This window comes from Coffea arabica, chromosome 11c (assembly GCF_036785885.1).
Source record: "Coffea arabica cultivar ET-39 chromosome 11c, Coffea Arabica ET-39 HiFi, whole genome shotgun sequence".
NCBI lineage: Eukaryota > Viridiplantae > Streptophyta > Magnoliopsida > Gentianales > Rubiaceae > Coffea > Coffea arabica.
Genome location: NC_092330.1, coordinates 8000763 through 8019730, shown reverse-complemented (window position 1 = coordinate 8019730; position 18968 = coordinate 8000763). Strand labels below are relative to the sequence as shown.

Genomic DNA, 18968 nt, shown 5'->3' with positions numbered 1-18968 from the left:
TAAAGGTCCCCTTGAAACTCCAGCAATCCTTAATCCTCCCATTCCTCTTCCTATTTTGAAAGGCTATGTATTCTTACTAGTCTGTCTAGAAATACGACTAGAAAAGTTCCTCTTCCTATTGTGAAAATCCCTTATTTGCGTTCTCGCACTCTCAACCCTTTGTACTTTCTCAAGAGTCTCAGTAAATATAGAGATTTGGGTTGCGGCTAAACCCTTCTAGATTTTCACATTAAGCCCCTGTACAAATCGTCTTATCATTCTTCGTTCACTGATCACTAATTCAGGACGTATTTAGAAAGTTTAGTAAACTTTCCTTCATACTCAACTACACTAAGCGTTCCTTGTTTCAACTTAATGAATTCATCCTCCCTCTTCTCTTGGATTAAGAGCGGAAGAAACTTTTCATTAAATTTCCTTATTTCTAGGGTTTGTATTTTTCAGTTTTGATTATTGATGTTTAGGTAGCAAATGTTGTTATTGAGCTTGGAAATGGAACTTGTGAAGTGATTAGTGGCATATTATTACTTTTTATAGTTGAAATTTGCATTTCTAGCATTTGGTGGTGAATGTCAGCTCTGTCCTATTTTTGGAATCAACTTAGGCTACAAATTTCTCTATGTTTTAGACTGAATCAACTTTTGGACAAAACATGAAATTTATAGAGAGATTTGAGTTAACCTTCTACCTGCAAAATTTCAGATCAATTGGATCATTTTAGCTTATGATTTGGCCAGAGCACTCCTAACTGCGCAAAAACTCTAATCTTCTTGACCTGTTTTTCACGTGCTTCTGACCGTCTATTTTTTACCCTGGAAATGCAAGAACTGGGTGTCGATGTTTTCATAGGAAATGTAGTTCTATGTCTTAGATTCGAAACTCCATAAAATTTACCTCGATCCGATATACCTATCTACAGTTGTGACCAAAATACCGAAAAATGACAAATCTGCCACTTATAATTTCTTCTCTAAACTGGTTTCCAGCTTTGATATCCATGGTGATAAGTTATTATTTGGTATGTTTGGTTGGTTTTGAGGCCTTGAATAGATGTATGTTGTTGGTTATCACTTGTAGTTGGATTGAAAGTTTGTTGGCTTGTAAATCCAAGTTGTACTTGGATGGGAAAAGTAAGAAAATAGGGGAAATGCTGCCCAAATTTTAGCTCGAAGGATAAGCGAGTGAACTTGAAACTTGAGCGACGATTTGAGATCGAAGTGAACTTAGGTTGTCTTTGGTGTTCAAGTTTCCGTTAGTAGAGGTATATAAACTGAAATTTGGTCGAAACTCGTACCCTTTAAAAGGCAAAAGTAGCGATCACTCGAAATATGTTTTCCTCGTTTTTTAGACCACTTTGCAAATTTAAAAGTTTTATTCACTTCCTTACCAAAACTAAAAGAGCGAGTATGAGTTTTCTAGGGTGTGATAAGCAAAATGAATACTAATTAAACGAGTTTCATTTACTTGATTTTCTTTAAGCGAAACTCCTATGTTTTGAACCCTAGTTGATTTTAAACTCTTAAATGATATTTTATCGCTAATTTGGACTCCAACCAAGGAGTTGCACCTGAGCGTGAACTTGAAAAGCACTAAGTCTTTAGTGAGTGCTTCCAAATACATGATTGAACTTGATACTTGATTTAAATTCTTTACCAACGTGATCGGATAATATTTGCTTGGTTTGGTCGGGCAAGAGTGTACTTTATCGCACTTGCCCTAATGTGATATATACTTGTTCATTTATTGCAATTGACTTTATATACTTGTGTATGACGTGAGCACTCTCTGGAATTCCAAAAACCCTGTGGCTAGTTACTCAAGTCGAGCCGACAAGGGATTGGTAGATTAGGTAACGAACCCTGGGTCTCTTGTTTTGTCGAGTGGAGTGTTATCTTCTCGACTAATCAGTATGCTCGACTATTACCACACGTGTTTATCTTGGCATTCGGGCTCGGTAAGGGGGTTGAATGGTGGACGGATATTGGCGTTAAGTGGGGTACTACTGGACTGGTTACTTCACTTTAAAGTTGACGGAGTGTCAACTACTACTTGATCAAGCTATGGCGGAGCTATTTTGCAATAGCGGCTGTATCCTTTACTTGAAAATGTTAGATATCCAGTGATTGGTTTTATGAAGTGTTATTGCTCATTTTCTTGACTTCATTTGCTCACTATTTTGATACTTATGTTTTTAAATCATGATCAAATCGCTATTTGGGTTTGTATGATGTTTTGGAACCTCACTGAGTTTTAGCTCACTCTATTAGATTTGTTTTCTTTACAGGGAGTACAAGTGAGAGCGTGAGGCTGGTACAAGTTAGCATAGTCTAGTTTTTGAATTTTTGTGATTGTACTCGCGTTAGTGCTCGGTTAGGGTTGAATGTATCTGGAATTCATATCTTTTATTATATTTGGAATTGTATGAATGTTTGGAATAGAAATGAATGTACATGTACGTTCCAAACTTGGGAATTGTTATTCCATTTATACTTAAGGTTGTGAACTATTTTATTTGAAGTAAGCGAGAGAGTCCTGGCGAAAGTTTGGTTGGCGGTCTGCTAAATCCTGGGGTATGCCCTAGGGAGAGGTGGGGTCGTCACACAGCCAAAGGTGTAATCGGATAGAAGGATCTTCTAGGTTCCAAAAAAAATTTCTGCCATTTTTTATTCTTGTTTAGCCGAGTTTTATAATCTGTCCAGCTCTATAAACTTGTGTTTTTGAGTCTTTTTCTAGTCTATAAATCGTGTCTAAGGAATCCAATAGAATCCAAATCAGTCTTGGTTCTTGAATAGTCCATAGTTTCCTAAATTGAGTCACTAGTCAAGTCGACACTTTTCTAATCTTGAATTATTCTTTACAAACAGAAACCTAGGAATTTCCAGCATACTTTTGGCTTCTTTTTTTGAGTCATTATAACAGTCCATTCCACCCTAAATTTCCAGTCATTAATCTGCCACATATTGGTTGATTCTTGGGTGAAAGTTTGATTGAAACTCGTTGAGGAAATTCTATTTTCTTTAAGAGAGGTAATCAACAACTTGAGAAGTGATTGGTGATATCATTAGAGTATTTAAACACTTGAGTGATGCACGAGTGTGAATGCATACATGTGAGGGTGTGTTATGAGGAAACTTTCCTTTGTTTTTTTTTTTGCTAACCTTTTTGCAGGTTAAGCATGTTCACCAAAGGAAGTTCATACCACTTTGATCCTACACTTATGTTGGAATCCATATTGGAGGACGTTGAAAGGAAGTTAAACAAGTCAATTGAAATCATGCATAAATAGTTTGATAGAATTGAGAACGAATCTCTCAAGAAGAGGGGTTCCACTCAATCTAGCGGTGCTAAAGTGTCAAACCATGAATTTCGTACCCTTAGCGGTGTTTATGAACGCACTTGTGATAGCTATATGGCAAACCAAAAGAGGACGTGCCGAGCATCTAAAAGGAGTTCAACCTCAACCAAATTAGTTTGTTCTTTTGAGAGGTCTCATGACCATAACCGAGATATGGAGCTTAAGAATTCTCGTAGTAGGTCAACATATAGTGAGCTAAAGGAAGAAAGATTGCTCAAAAGGGAAAAGGAGCAGATTACATCAATTTTTTCCAAGACTAAGCATGCAAGTACATCAACCATAGATGACATATGAGCACCTCCTACAGCAAAAGTAAGAGAAAAAGCGAGTTGTGCTTGCTAATGAAAAGTGTGAGGTAAAACTTGAGAGTGCACTTGAAGTAAAAATTGAGGGAAATGTAAAAGAGAAAAAGAGGGACCACTCAAAAGAATTGAGTGAGGAAAAATCCATGAGTGCCTCAACCATAGTGGAAAGAAAAGAGAGAAAGCAATCATTTATTGCAAAATTTAAGGATGTAAGGAGAGTTTCTTATTGTACTAACAATCTTAACTTGGCTTTGTATAGCATTTCTTGTTTTGTGCAGGTTAAGCGATGTGCAATTGTCTTGATGTTAAGTTGTTCAATTCCTACATCCATTGAAGAGTTAAAGAGCTTTCATAGACTTGGAGTCTTAAGTGTTAAGTCCCTTTGCTCTCAACAAGTGATCAAATTCTCATCTAGAGTTGATGTGCTTGTTGATCAGCCTCTTGACATTTCAAAAGGAGTAACTCTACTTGAGTCTTATTCTATAGTTCCTTATCATTCATCTAATGATACTCCATTACTTCCTTTTCGATTTTCTAAGATTTTTAAATCTGATTCTCTTGTTTCTTTTGAAGGAATTGTGGTTGATCAAGGATTACCAATTTTCACAAATTGTAAAGCTGTCTAGTTATGCCCAATGTCTACTCAAGAAGTGCTATCAACACCAAGGCATACTTTGGAGCTTACTACTATTGGCTTTAAGAGTTTGCTACTAGCTAAATGTTGCGATGTTGCAAGCATAATTCCGCCTCCTAAATCTAGAGTTCAAGTGTTCATTTTGTCAACTTTATCTTGTGCTAGTCTGTGTGCTCCATATGGAGTGAATTTCACTTCATTGCTGCCTCTTATGTAAGATAATGTGAACATGTGTGTCAATCAAGATCCGAATGTTGTTCTTACCTTGCTTATTCATGCTTCTACAAATGTGCAACAAGATTGGTTCATTATTCCATCTCAAGATGTGCAAGTTGTGCCAAATAGACAACAACAATTGATGAATTACACAACTTTGCATAACCAAATTCAGGAATTTTCTAAGCTAATTGAGCATCACTATGAAAATCCTTATCTGGTGAATGCCAATGGTAATTTATGAGCAGTTTTATACCTACAAATACTAATTGTGTTATTTATTGTGTAGGTCCAAATTTGACCAGCTATGACAAATGGCTGAATCGAGAGTTTTTGAGTGCTACATAGTGTCCACAAGTTTTACATAAGCTGTTTCTTGTCTTGGCGAATGTCTTTGTTCGAAAGCAACTTGAGGCTGACCAAATGACATGTAGGTTGGCTTGTGGTCCTTCATCTATTTCCAACATTGTTGTCTTCTAAGTACGCTATCAATTTGTGGACAAATCACTTTCAAGAGGAGGGGAATGATACAAACATAAATAACTGGTTCCCTTCCAAATCCATGAAGATTTCGCTTACTTAATCTTCAAAGTTGGTCATGCTCAACAAGCTTTAAATCGTGTCCAATTTGTCCAATTCGCATTGGTGAAGATATACGGACCATTGAAGGCTTTCAACATGAAAAGCTTCCATGTGTTACTTTGCTGGTTGCACTTGAAGAGTTATAAACGAGCTAGTTTAGTCTAACTAGTTGTGTCGTTAGTTAGTAGTGTAAGTAAGGGTTTAAATGTCAATTTCCTTGCTACTTTTAGTCATTTTATTAGGGCATTTAATTCGTCTAGATTACTCTTTAAGTAAGCCAAATTATAGTTCATTATTTTAGGGTTAATTAGTAGAAATCATATTAGGGTTTGAGTTATTGTAAGGCTATAAATAACCTAGTTTTCAAACATTGAGGGCTAATCAGATTTTTTCAGAAATAACGTGAGTTTATCACTTTTCTCTTATCTAAGAGAACTTATCTTGAATACTTGAGAGTTTCTTAAGAGTATTCAATCGAACTTCTCAATCAAGTATCCATCTTGGTTGTGCCATTCTTCTACAGACAACTTTGGTTTGCTAAGTTATTAAGTTGTGGGTTAAGAGATTTTCTTAGTTCATAGCTTCGTGACTTAGAAGGGTCAAGAGTTTCTGCAATTCAACTTGATTCTTCGTCTATATCCAAGGTTTGGTGGGATACGAGTTCATATCTTTGGATGCGTTCGTATCAATATGCAATTGAAAATAGTATCATGAAATGCATGCAACACAAGCACTCCTCCAAATGCCAAAAGCAGAGCCTCTGCATATCAAGAGATAAGTGTAACAGAAGATATGGTTGCTCAAAGTGAACTTGTCTTAGAAAGCACTACGACAAAGAGGCATTGCACAAGGTTTTAAGCCATTTATTTAAATATATTAAGCAAGTCCAAATTTTATCTTTAGAAAATACAAAGTTTGTTCAACAATATGATGAAATATACATTTGTATAGAGAAATGGATGCCAAATTTGGAACCAATATAATATCAGAGTTTGATACAGAAGAACATGTCCATCAAGCCAAACAAGTAACAATTTCTGCAAATTAATATAACACATCAATATCAATTTGAATTAAAATCACAGTACCTGGAATTGAAGTTATCATGGTAAAGTTACTTATTAGTCTATGTAATGTTTTATACAAAACCATTTCTAAGCTGTTAACTAATAGACTGAAAAAAGTCCTAAAGCACTGCATTAGTCCATCTCAATCTGCCTTCGTTCCTAGGAGACAAATTCTAGACAATGTTATTATTGCTCATGAACTTTTGCATTTTTTGAAAAGTAAGCGATCTGGCAAAGTAGGCTTCATGTCCATAAAGCTTGATATGTCTAAAGCTTATGATGGAGTGGAGTGGAAATTTCTAGGCAGATTAATGATGCACATGGGTTTTTGTCCTACTTTTGTTCACTGGATCATGACTTGTATTTCCACTATTTCTTACTCTTTTAATTTAAATGGACAAAAGGTGAGATATGTTAAGCCTTCCAGAGGAATTAGACAAGGGGATCCTCTATCTCCCTATTTGTTCATCATATGCACTAAAGGGCTTTCAAATTTACTCAAGAAAGCTGTGGAAAATAGGCAACTAACTGGCATAAAAATCTGCAAAGACAGCCCTATGGTATCTCATTTATTTTTTGCAGATGAGTCTCTATTGTGTTGTAAAGCAAGCAAACAAGAAGCTCAGGAGATCAAGGAGATAATTCAGCTTTACGGCAAAGCCACTGGACAGGTAGTTAATTTTGAGAAGTCTGCCATGTTTTTTACTAGAAATACTCCCAGGATGCTTAGAGGGGAAATTAGTGAGGTTTTGGACAATATGAGAGAAGCTCAAAGTGGCAAATATCTAGGACTTCCTATGACCTTTGGGAGAGCTAAAAATCAGGTTTTTGGGTATTTAAATAGCAAAATTAGTAGTAAACTTCAAGGTTGAAAACATAAGTTGCTAAGCCAATGGGGTAAAGAGGTTGTTATTCTTGGTTTTGATGATCACAAAAGTTTGTTTATACAGACCAAGAAAGTGAACACTTTGATCAGGTCTGTTGGAACAAAGAAAGCATATGTTCGTTTATCTCCTGACTACGTTGCTTTGGATGTGGCAAACAAGATTGGAATAATATGAATGAATTTAGTCATTGTTTTGTTTTCGATCAAAGATATTGTCTTTTAAGTATGTCTAGTTTGTCATTCTTGGTACTTTGAAATATTTGTCTAACCTTCTTCAAATACAAGTGTTTTTTGTCTATCCAAGAATCAGGTTCAAATATGTCATGAAATGTAAAACAACCAAAATGAGAAGCAAAAACAGGACAATCAGGTCGGACGGCCGAAAGGAAACTGTCGGACGTCCGAAAAGATAAAGAACATCAGGAAGGAAGCACCGTCAGACGCTCACATGGAAGCATCGGACGTCCGGAAGGATCGGACGCTTGCCATCGGACGCTAATCAACCGCATCGGACGTCCGAAAAATTCCAAGATAACTTGCTAGCTCTCGGCCCAAGGTCGGACGCTGTGCTGTCGGACGACAAAGAACTTATCGGACGTCCGAACCTCAACTTGGCTATCATCGGACGATTGGTTCGGACGATGATTCGATCGTCGGACGTCCGACAGCCCCAACGGCTAGTTGACTCTTCAGCTGCCTTCTATCCGTTGGAAGCATTGATGAAGCCCATTTCTGGATCCCTTTAAAATCAAACTGGTCTAAACGAAGTAAGGACTTTTGCACACTTTGTTTACAAGATCTAGTGAGATATTTTAGCTAGAAAATAGTCTCCAAAGCAGATTTGTTTTAAAGTGGTGTGAATTTCTGTTGAGCATTTCTTTTGTGGTTGAAAGGATCTTTAGTGTAGCTTTGTTGAGGGTTTTCTGAGTGATTGTAAAACTTCCTAACTTGACTAAGTGAGGCTTAGGGCAAGGAGGAAGTGCTCCCTCCATTGTACATCTAGTTGATCTTCGTTCATCAAAGAGAAGTTGCTCTTCCTAGTGTTTGGTCTTCAAGTTTGGGTAAAGCTTGGTAGACACTTGGTTTGTTTCTCTATTTTACATTTCTGTTTAATAAAATCTTCATTGCTTATCTATACTTGCTTCTCTGATCAATATTGCTATTGTCTTCTAATCTACTTGGTTGATCATTACTAAAAAGGAAGGTAAATTTTCATTAAAGAAAAAGTGTTTAAACTTGGTTAAGATTTTAATCAAACCAATTCACCCCCCCTCTTGGTTGTCTGTGGGACTAACAATTGGTATCAGAGCTTGGTCTCCTTGAGATTAAGCTCTAACGGCTTGGAGTAAAGATGACAACCAGTCATGCTATGTTTGTTGAGGGGCAATCTGTTACTAGGCCTCCCATGTTCAGTGGCTCTAACTATGTTAGCTGGAAAGAACGGATGATTATCTTTTTACAATCTATTGATATTGAACTATGGTTTATTGTGAGTGAAGGACCGCATGAAGCTAACTTTCTTGATGCAGATACAGGGTTGCTTCGGCCAAAAATGAGAGCTGAAATGAATGCTCAAGATAGAACTAACCTCACATTGAATGCCAAGGCCATGAATGTTATTTATAGTGCCCTAGATTCAAATGAATCAATCAGAGTAAAAGGCTGCAAATCGGCTAAAGAAATGTGGGATAAACTAAGAGAAATCCATGAGGGTGGTGACAATGTGAAAGAACAGAAAAAAGCCATCTTGGTCACAAAATATGAATCATTTAAAATTGAACCTCTTGAGGATATTGACAAAATGTATTGCAGGTTCACTGACTTGATCAAAGATCTCGAGGCGTTGGGCAAAGAGTACACCTTGGGAGAGAAGAACAGGAAAATTCTCAATGCTTTGGGCAAAGAATGGGAAAATAAAGTGACTGCAATAGAAGAGGCTAAGGATTTAAGTTCTGTGCCTATTGAATCTATCATTAACTCATTAACCTCTTATGAGTTGAAACTGAAATCTAAAGTGCAGGAGGAAGAGGATGCTAGAGCAAAGAGAAACATTGCTCTAAAGACTACTCAAGGTGAAGATGATACAGCTCACTTGGATGATGAAGACTCAGATGGTGATGATAATGATCTTGCTCTCATCACCAGAGGCTTCAAGAGAATCTTGAATAAAAGAAAGTTTAGAAGGGGAGGACCTAGCAATCAATTCCAGAATCAGCCATCTATCACAAAGTATAAAGGTAAACAAGATTTCAACAAGAAACAGTTGGACAAATGCTTCGAATGTGGACAGATTGGACATTATGCAAACGAATGCCCCATGAAGAAGATGAAAGATGGAAAAGCTGATCGAAAGCCAAGATTCAACAATTTTCAGATTACTTGGAATGAATGCAACTCCGAAGGAGAAGTTGAAGAAGAAGAAGAATCTGCTCAAATGGCCTTCATGGCTATTGGAAATAATGAGGTAACTTCCACACACTCTCAATCTGAAAGTGATAATGATGAAGATGATGATCTTGAATCTTTTGTTGAAAAGCTGCATAATGCCTTGAAGGAATCTTATGATAAAAACAAGCAGTTAAAACAGAAAATGGCTTTTCTCATTCAAGAAAATGCAAGTCTTTTTCAACAAAATAAACAACTAAAGACCGACAATGAAAGTCTTGTAAGAGCCGGATGTAATGTTCAAGATGAGCTTGATAGAAAGACAAATATTTGTGAAATGCTGAAGGAAAGACAGGGTGATTTAAAAAAAAGGATGGACAACTTGGATGAGACTCTGAAAGCAAGAAAGCAGGAGTTTAGCAAAAGGAACATGTTATTTACCCATCCTACTACTTTTCAAAGAACATTTACACACAACAAAATTGCACATGGGTTCACAACATATAGAAGAGGTGGATTGAGATATATCAAACCAGTACATGTTAAGGACTCTTCCATTGTGTGTGGTTTTTGTTGTCAAAGAGGGCATTTGAAAGGTAATTGCTATGTGAAAAGAAATCTGAACAAAGGGATGAAGTGCATGTGGTTAGTTAGATACAATGCTAACTATTATGGACCCAAAAATTAAAAAGGGTACCAAAAACCCTTTCTTTTCAGGAAAAATGCTCAAACAAGTCCAAATGGTTCATTGATAGCGGTTGCTCAAGGCACATGACCGGTGATCCTTCCTTGTTCATAAAGCTGAAATCAAAATCAAGTGGAAAGGTAACATTTGGTGATGATGTGAAAGCTAAGACAATTGGAATAGGTGATGTTGGTAAGGATGGTGAAACTTTTGTTCATAATGTGCTCTTGGTTGATAACTTAGGTTATAACTTGCTTAGTGTTAGTCAATTGTGTGATAAAGACTTGTATGTGTTGTTTAAAAAGCTTGAATGCATTGTACTTGATTCCAAATATAATGTTGTGTTCAAAGAAAAGAGGTTTAATGACATATATATTGTGATTCTTGATAAAGTTGATTCTTCTAGCTTAAAATGTCTTAAAGCTTCAAATGAAGATCCTTGGTTGTGGCATAGAAGACTTTGTCATTTTAACATGGACTTACTAAAGGAAATTTCGAAAAAAGAACTAGTTAGAGGCTTGCCAAAAATCAGTTTTGAAAAGGATAAAATATGTGATGCATGTCAATTTGGTAAGCAAACAAAAGTTTCTTTTAAAACAAAGAAGTGTGTATCTACTTCAAAACCCTTAGAACTCTTGCATCTTGACTTATTTGGCCCTACTCAAATCTCTAGCTTGGGTAGTAAGAAATACTGTTTTGTGATTGTGGATGATTATTCTAGATACACTTGGGTGATATTTCTTGCTCATAAAGATGATGCCTTCAAGAATTTTACTTCATTGTTTGCTAAAGTGCAAAATCTGCTTGGTTTAAAAATTGTTAGAATTAGAAGTGATAATGGAACCGAATTCAAATTTTGTGGTTTTCCAGAATTTTGTGATTATAATGGTATAACTCATGAGTTTTCTATTGCAAGGACTCCACAGCAAAATGGTGTTGTAGAAAGAAAAAACAGGACTCTCCAAGAGGCTGCTAGAACTATGTTGAATGAATGTAGATTGCCTAAATACCTTTGGGCTGAAGCGGTAAACACTGCATGTTATGTGATGAATAGAATTCTCTTGAGACCTATTTTGAAGAAAACTCCTTATGAACTGATTTTTGATAAGAAACCTACGGTTGGTTACTTCAAAGTATTTGGTTGTAAATGCTTTATTTTGAATCTAAAGGAACATCTTGGCAAGTTTGATAAAAAATCTGATGAAGAAATATTTTTGGGATATTGTGAAAATAAAAGAGGATATAGAGTTTTTAATAGAAGAACTCTTGTGATTGAAGAAGCTATACATATAACATTTGATGAAGCCAATGATGATAATTCCAAAAGTTTGTGTGAGGATGATGATGTAGGTGTTCGAGAAGGAATGGAAAAGCTATCAATTGGGAATGAAGGAAGTTCTAAACCAGCAGCAACTGAAATGGAAAATGAAGTTCATAATGATCAAGAAGTGGAAGATGAAGACAAAAATGATGATCCACTCAAAGATCTTCCCAAGGCTTGGAAATTCAGCCAAAATCATCCAAAAGAACTTATAATTGGTGATCCATCCGAGAAGGTAAACACTCGTTCCTCATCTAGAAAATTGATTGATAATTTTGCTTTAGTTTCTCTTTTTGACCCTAAAAATATCAATGATGCTTTAAAGGATGAAAACTGGATTTTGGCTATGCAAGAGGAACTTAATCAATTTGAGAGAAATGAAGTTTGGACACTTGTTGATAGACCTCAAAATCAGCCTATCATTGGCACAAAGTGGATTTTTAGAAATAAGTTGGATGATAAAGGTGTTGTTGTAAGAAATAAAGCCAGATTAGTTGCTAAAGGATATGCACAAGAAGAAGGAATTGATTTTGATGAAACATTTGCTCCCGTAGCAAGATTAGAATCTATTAGAATGCTTCTTGCTTTTGCTTGCTTCAAAGGTTTCAAATTGTTTCAAATGGATGTTAAAAGTGCCTTTTTAAATGGTTTTATTGATCAAGAAGTGTATGTGGATCAACCCCCCGGTTTTGAAAATACAAAATTTCCAAGTCATGTGTTTAAACTTTCTAAAGCTTTATATGGTTTAAAACAGGCTCCAAGAGCTTGGTATGAAAGATTAAGTGGGTTCTTGATTGAAAAAGGTTTCAAAAGGGGTGTTGTGGACACCACACTTTTTACTAAGCATGTGTTGAAAGACCTTTTTATTGTGCAAATATATGTTGATGATATTATTTTCGGTGCTACTAATGAGTATCTATGTAAGGAGTTTTCCACCACTATGCAAAATGAATTTGAAATGAGTATGATGGGAGAATTAAATTTCTTCCTTGGACTTCAAATACATCAAGCTCTTGAGGGAATTTTTATAAATCAAGCAAAATATACCAAGGAATTGCTGAAAAGGTTTGGCATGGAGGACTCAAAACAAGTTGGAACTCCAATGTGCACTTCTACAAAACTTGACAAAGATGAAGAAGGTAATCATGTGGATGAAAAGCATTATAGAGGTATGATCGGAAGCCTACTTTATTTAACCGCAAGTAGACCTGATATTATGTTTGCTGTTTGCTTGTGTGCTAGATTTCAATCTTGTCCAAAAGAATCACATTTGAATGCTGTAAAAAGAATTTTTAGGTACTTGAAAGGTACATTAGACTATGGTCTTTGGTATACTAGATCTAATGAGTTTGCTCTATATGGTTATTCGGATGCTGATTTTGGAGGTTGTCATGTGGATAGAAAGAGTACGAGTGGAACTTGTCATTTTCTTGGAAATTGTTTAGTCTCTTGGTTTAGCAAGAAACAATGTGCAATCTCTTTGTCTACCACCGAGGCGGAATATATTGCCGCTAGTGCATGTTGTGCTCAACTTCTATGGATGAAGCACACTTTGAATGATTTTGGATTGTTGTATGACTGCATGCCTGTATTCTGTGATAATACTAGTGCTATCAATTTGACCAAAAATCCTATTCATCATTCTAGGACAAAACACATAGATATAAAGCATCACTTTATTCGTGATCTTGTTCAAAAAGGTGAAATTTGTGTAAATTATGTTTGTTCTAAAGATCAATTTGCTGATATTTTTACGAAAGCTTTGCCATTAGAACAGTTCATTCATCTAAGATCAAAATTAGGAATAATCGAAAAATCATCTTAATTTTCTTTGGGTCTTCGGACGTCCGAAAGAAGATGAACGGACGTCCGATGATGTTCTTCAGTCATTTTCCAGATTGCGCCTGTTCGGACGCACAACTTCGGTCGGCCGTCCGACAGTGCAACGGCTCATTTTTTAAATCAACTTTCTTCCTTATTTGCTTCAGTCTCTTCATATCCTATTTCCTCTCGGACGAAAACTCTCTCTTCCCTCACTCTCAAATTCGTACCATTCTGTAGCTACCATTCCCAAATTGACTCAACCAAAACATTTCCCCATCGTTTGCGTTTCATTTCTCCTGATCATTTCACCAAACTGAGTAACATTTCGCAAATCCCCAAATTTTCCTCACAACCCTACTCTTGCATAACCGTTCTGTCAAATCTCGTTCAAGGTGTTTTTGTCCCAAAATTTCTGTGCGATTCACTTCCCTACTGCTGTGTGCATCATTTGCATCCTCCATTCCACACATTTAGAACAATGGTGAATCTAAGGGGAGGAAAAGTTACTGCCGGACGCAAGCATCCACTCAGGGATGAGGATGAGGATCTTCCTACTGTCAAACGGACATCCAAACGCTTCAAAAGGAGAGCTATCAAGGGTCAAATGTCACGGCCTACTCCACAACCCACATCTCAGCCTGAATCTGGACAGGGGACCTCCTCTCAACCGCCTCCAAAATCAGTCCCTCTCCCTCCATTCTTTGATGATGCTGCAAAAGACAAATACGCCTGGATATCACAGAAGGGTGTCATCCCTCAAAGAACCGTAAACCCCTCTGAATTTCACTCCATAGGTTTAGAATCCATTCTGAATCTATTTGCTTTCCAGAAATGGTCACATCTCATTTCCATGCCAAATGTCTACTACCCTGATATGCTGCATCAATTTTTTGCCAACCTTAGGAAAGGAACTGACCAAACTGAGATCATGTCTAGGGTAAATGGGGTAGACCTAATCTTTGATTCTGATACTGTCAATTCCATTCTAAAGACTACCATTGAACGTTCATGCAAAGATAAGGTTGCTAATTTCTTTTCTTATGAAGAGCTTCCTACTGCTGCAAATCATTTTGATGGGACAAAAATGTTAACCTATTTCAAAAGAAGTTTTTCCTCACCTGCTGATGCTAAATTGAATGATCTGGCTCCTGTGAATTTAATTGCTTTTTCTATCATTTCAAACCTGCTTGTGCCCACTGATGGGCACAGAACTGATGCAAACAAAATGGAGTTGTATCTCTTTTATTGTTTTCGAGAAAAAATTCGGATTGATTTTGGTTTTGTCATGTGCAAGTTTTTATTTCGCTATGCTACTGACTCTCGAAGAAAACTTTCCTATGGAAAGTTTCTTCAAAAGATTTTTGACTTTTACAAAGTTCCAATTCTAGGTGTGTGTCCAAAAGAAGCATCTTCTTATGCCTTTACCAGAGCATATTTTGAAAGAAAAAATCTTGTTTTTAAAGATAATCTGTGGGCATATAAGGGGGCATCATCTAGTGAACAAAGGTCCAAGACTGTACATGATCCTTCACCCATTTTACTCACTCCCATTCACCCTAGAAAATCTGCCACTAGACCATCTTCCTCTTCCAGTAATGAAGTAATTGAGCTTCTTCATGAACTCAAACAGCATGTTCTTCTTCTAGAACATGGCCTAATGCTCACCATGTCGTCTGAGCAGCAAACTGCCTTTCTTGACAAAAAAAATCTTCTTTTTCCTCCACCTGTGGTTGAGGAAGTCTCACATGACAAAGAACCTCGAACCACTGATCCAGGTTCATCAGTTCCAGATCCGAATCCAGCAACTCCTGTGACTCCTCATGGCCCTTCCACATCAGACAAAGGCAAGGCACCAATTGTAGAAGCTGCTGAAGATGATGAAGACACTGAAGAGGAGGATCTCGACCAATATCAGCTTTCTCGGAGGACACCTGGATCCACGTAGATCATCATTTAGGACATTTGCATTTTGTTTGTCTCTTTTAGAATATGTTATGTTATGGATATTCTAAGTTTCTTTTGGTGTGTTTTGATGGATGATCTAAGTACTGTGGTGTAATATAATGGATATTCTTGTTTATGTTTAAGTTCTGTGATGTTTCTAAGTATCTTGATGGAAGTTATTGGTGATGTTTAAGTACTGGTGATGTTTGTTTATTCTGTTTATGTGAATGGAATGAATTGTTTTTGGTTTACATTTTGGATAAGATGTATTTGTGTATAAGATGGATGTTTTTGGTTTGCTCTTTTGTGATGACAAAAAGGGGGAGAGATCTGATTGATGATTGATAATGTTGGATATGATGAATTGATTGATGGTTTAATTAAATTTGGATTTTGATGATGGATTGAATTGGTAATATGTTGGTTGTGAGTTGCTTAATTGTCATGTTTTGGAACTCGGTTGGGCAGCCTAGTGAGGGGGAGGTTTTCACATTTTTTTTTATGATTCACTAAGAAAGGGGGAGTTCTAGTCTATTTAGAAAGGAGGAGCTTTCATTGCAATCAGCAATCAATCAAAATTCATTTCAAACTTTTGTTTTGTCATCATCAAAAAGGGGGAGAATGTTATTCTTGGTTTTGATGATCACAAAAGTTTGTTTATACAGACCAAGAAAGTGAACACTTTGATCAGGTCTGTTGGAACAAAGAAAGCATATGTTCGTTTATCTCCTGACTACGTTGCTTTGGATGTGGCAAACAAGATTGGAATAATATGAATGAATTTAGTCATTGTTTTGTTTTCGATCAAAGATATTGTCTTTTAAGTATGTCTAGTTTGTCATTCTTGGTACTTTGAAATATTTGTCTAACCTTCTTCAAATACAAGTGTTTTTTGTCTATCCAAGAATCAGGTTCAAATATGTCATGAAATGTAAAACAACCAAAATGAGAAGCAAAAACAGGACAATCAGGTCAGACGGCCGAAAGGAAACTGTCGGACGTCCGAAAAGATAAAGAACATCAGGAAGGAAGCACCGTCGGACGCTCACATGGAAGCATCGGACGTCCGGAAGGATCGGACGCTTGCCATCGGACGCTAATCAACCGCATCGAACGTCCGAAAAATTCCAAGATAACTTGCTAGCTCTCGGCCCAAGGTCGGACGCTGTGCTGTCGGACGACAAAGAACTTATCGGACGTCCGAACCTCAACTTGGCTATCATCGGACGATTGGTTCGGACGATGATTCGATCGTCGGACGTCCGACAGCCCCAACGGCTAGTTGACTCTTCAGCTGCCTTCTATCCGTTGGAAGCATTGATGAAGCCCATTTCTGGATCCCTTTAAAATCAAACTGGTCTAAACGAAGTAAGGACTTTTGCACACTTTGTTTACAAGATCTAGTGAGATATTTTAGCTAGAAAATAGTCTCCAAAGCAGATTTGTTTTAAAGTGGTGTGAATTTCTGTTGAGCATTTCTTTTGTGGTTGAAAGGATCTTTAGTGTAGCTTTGTTGAGGGTTTTCTGAGTGATTGTAAAACTTCCTAGCTTGACTAAGTGAGGCTTAGGGCAAGGAGGAAGTGCTCCCTCCATTGTACATCTAGTTGATCTTCGTTCATCAAAGAGAAGTTGCTCTTCCTAGTGTTTGGTCTTCAAGTTTGGGTAAAGCTTGGTAGACACTTGGTTTGTTTCTCTATTTTACATTTCTGTTTAATAAAATCTTCATTGCTTATCTATACTTGCTTCTCTGATCAATATTGCTATTGTCTTCTAATCTACTTGGTTGATCATTACTAAAAAGGAAGGTAAATTTTCATTAAAGAAAAAGTGTTTAAACTTGGTTAAGATTTTAATCAAACCAATTCACCCCCCCTCTTGGTTGTCTGTGGGACTAACAGAGGTGTTGATCAAATTTGTCATCATGGCTATGCCTACCTACATTATGTCCTGTTTTAAAATCCCTATAGGTTTGTGCAAGGCCAGTAGTGCTAAAATTGCAAGGTTCTGGTGGGGTGGTGGGGAATCAGAGAAAAAAGTGTATCGGGTTAGGTGGAGTAAACTTTTTGAGGTCAAAGGGAAAGGGGAGATGGGCTTTAGAGATTTGGAGGCCTCCAATATGGCTTTGCTTGCTAAACAAATTTGGAGAATTGTTACTAATCCAAATTTGTTAGTAAGCAAAGTTCTGAAGGCTAGGTATATGAAAGAGATTGACTGGCTAGAACAACAGCCACCTAACAATGCTTCTTGGTGCTGGAAAAGTATTCACAAGGAGGGAGAACTACTTTAGCAGGGGCTATGGAAGAGAGTAGGAGATGGAAGGTCTATGAATATTTGGCATGATAGATGGATACCTGGCACGGTTAATGGAAGGGTATCAACTATAAAACCATCAGGTTGCAAGCTCGAATTTGTTAATGAACTAACAGAGGGTGGAAGGTGGAAGAAAGATCTGTTATAGCTCTGGTTTCATGAAGATGATGTGGATCATATAACTGATACCCCCCTTAGTTTATATGAAAGGAAAGATACATTGTTCCGAAATTATAGTAAGTCTAGGATTTACACTGTGAAGACAGGTTATGTTGTTGCAAAGGGACAATGTGAAAGCATGAACCGAAGCCTAGAACCTAATCTAGAAACCAGCTGGGAAATTAGGAAGCATACAGTTTGGAAAAAATTCTGGAGCCTAAACGTGAAGATGAAACTGAAACATTTTCGATGGAGCTGTCTGCAGAATGGTCTGGATACTAACGAAGCCATCTACAAAAGATTTGGGAAAGGCAACAAGATATGCCATTGCTGTGGGGAGGAAACTGAAACCATTGAACATATTTTCTTCTTTTGCCCAAAAGCTAAAGTAGTATGGAAGTTAGCTCCTGTGAAGTGGGAGGGTTTAGTTGCAATGCAAGGTAACTTGTGGAGATGGTGGGAAGCTGTGATGCAATCGGCAAGGAAGACACAAGGAGAAGACAGAATTAGGCTCACGGTAAATGTCTTGTGGCAAATCTGGAAAGCTAGGAACAAGTTGACATTTCAGAGTGAGATTGTGGATGCAAAATTAATGGTAGATAAAGCACAACAGGAATGGATCGAGTATGAGGCAGCGAATGAATCAGATTCACGAGCAAATTCATCACTAGAAATGGAAGGACAGGTCCTAGCAACGATGGGAGCCTCCTAAAGAAGGTATAATGTTGATCAACACGGATGCTGCAATTTCAGCTAAAATGGTCATATCAGGAATAGGGATTATAGCAAGAAACTGGTGTGGGGAGATAGTGAAAGCGAGGGGAATCACCGAGAGAAGGAAAAGGGGAAGCAGCCACAGAGGAAACTCTAGCAATTCGAGGTGCACTAGAAATGACTCAAGGTGCAGGATGGACAAACATAGAAGTCCAATCTGACTGCAAGTATGTTGTGACAATGTTCAGGAAAGTAGGTTACAAACTATCTTGGAAGACATTGATGTCCTGAAGAAATGCTTTGAACGTTACAGTTTCTCTTTTTGTTCCTAGAACTGCTAATAGCTGTAGCCATGCACTGGCCCAATTTGCAGTCAAGTCTACTAGAAATTTTGAATGGGATGGTTTATTCCCAAATTGGCTAGCAAGTTTAGCTAGAAAAGATATGGGGTAGTTACCCCTTTTTGTAATTAGTTTTTGTATTATCAAGTGTTAAGATCTATAAAAATGTTATCGTTTGTCAAAAAAAAAAAAATTGTTACATAGATATAGGTAATGACATATTGATGAACCTTGCATATTCAT

General features: G+C 37.1%; 1 protein-coding gene across 1 annotated transcript; it reads left to right on the top strand.

The window, feature by feature from the left end:
* Window positions 1-4520: 4520 nt before the first annotated feature.
* LOC140016455 (uncharacterized) lies at window positions 4521-18382 on the top strand. Its single transcript, XM_072069979.1, has 4 exons — window positions 4521-4740; window positions 6739-7023; window positions 17169-17459; window positions 17778-18382. The coding sequence occupies exons 1-4, from the start codon at window positions 4521-4523 to the stop codon at window positions 18380-18382; spliced, it is 1401 nt and encodes a 466-aa protein (XP_071926080.1).
* Window positions 18383-18968: the final 586 nt, after the last annotated feature.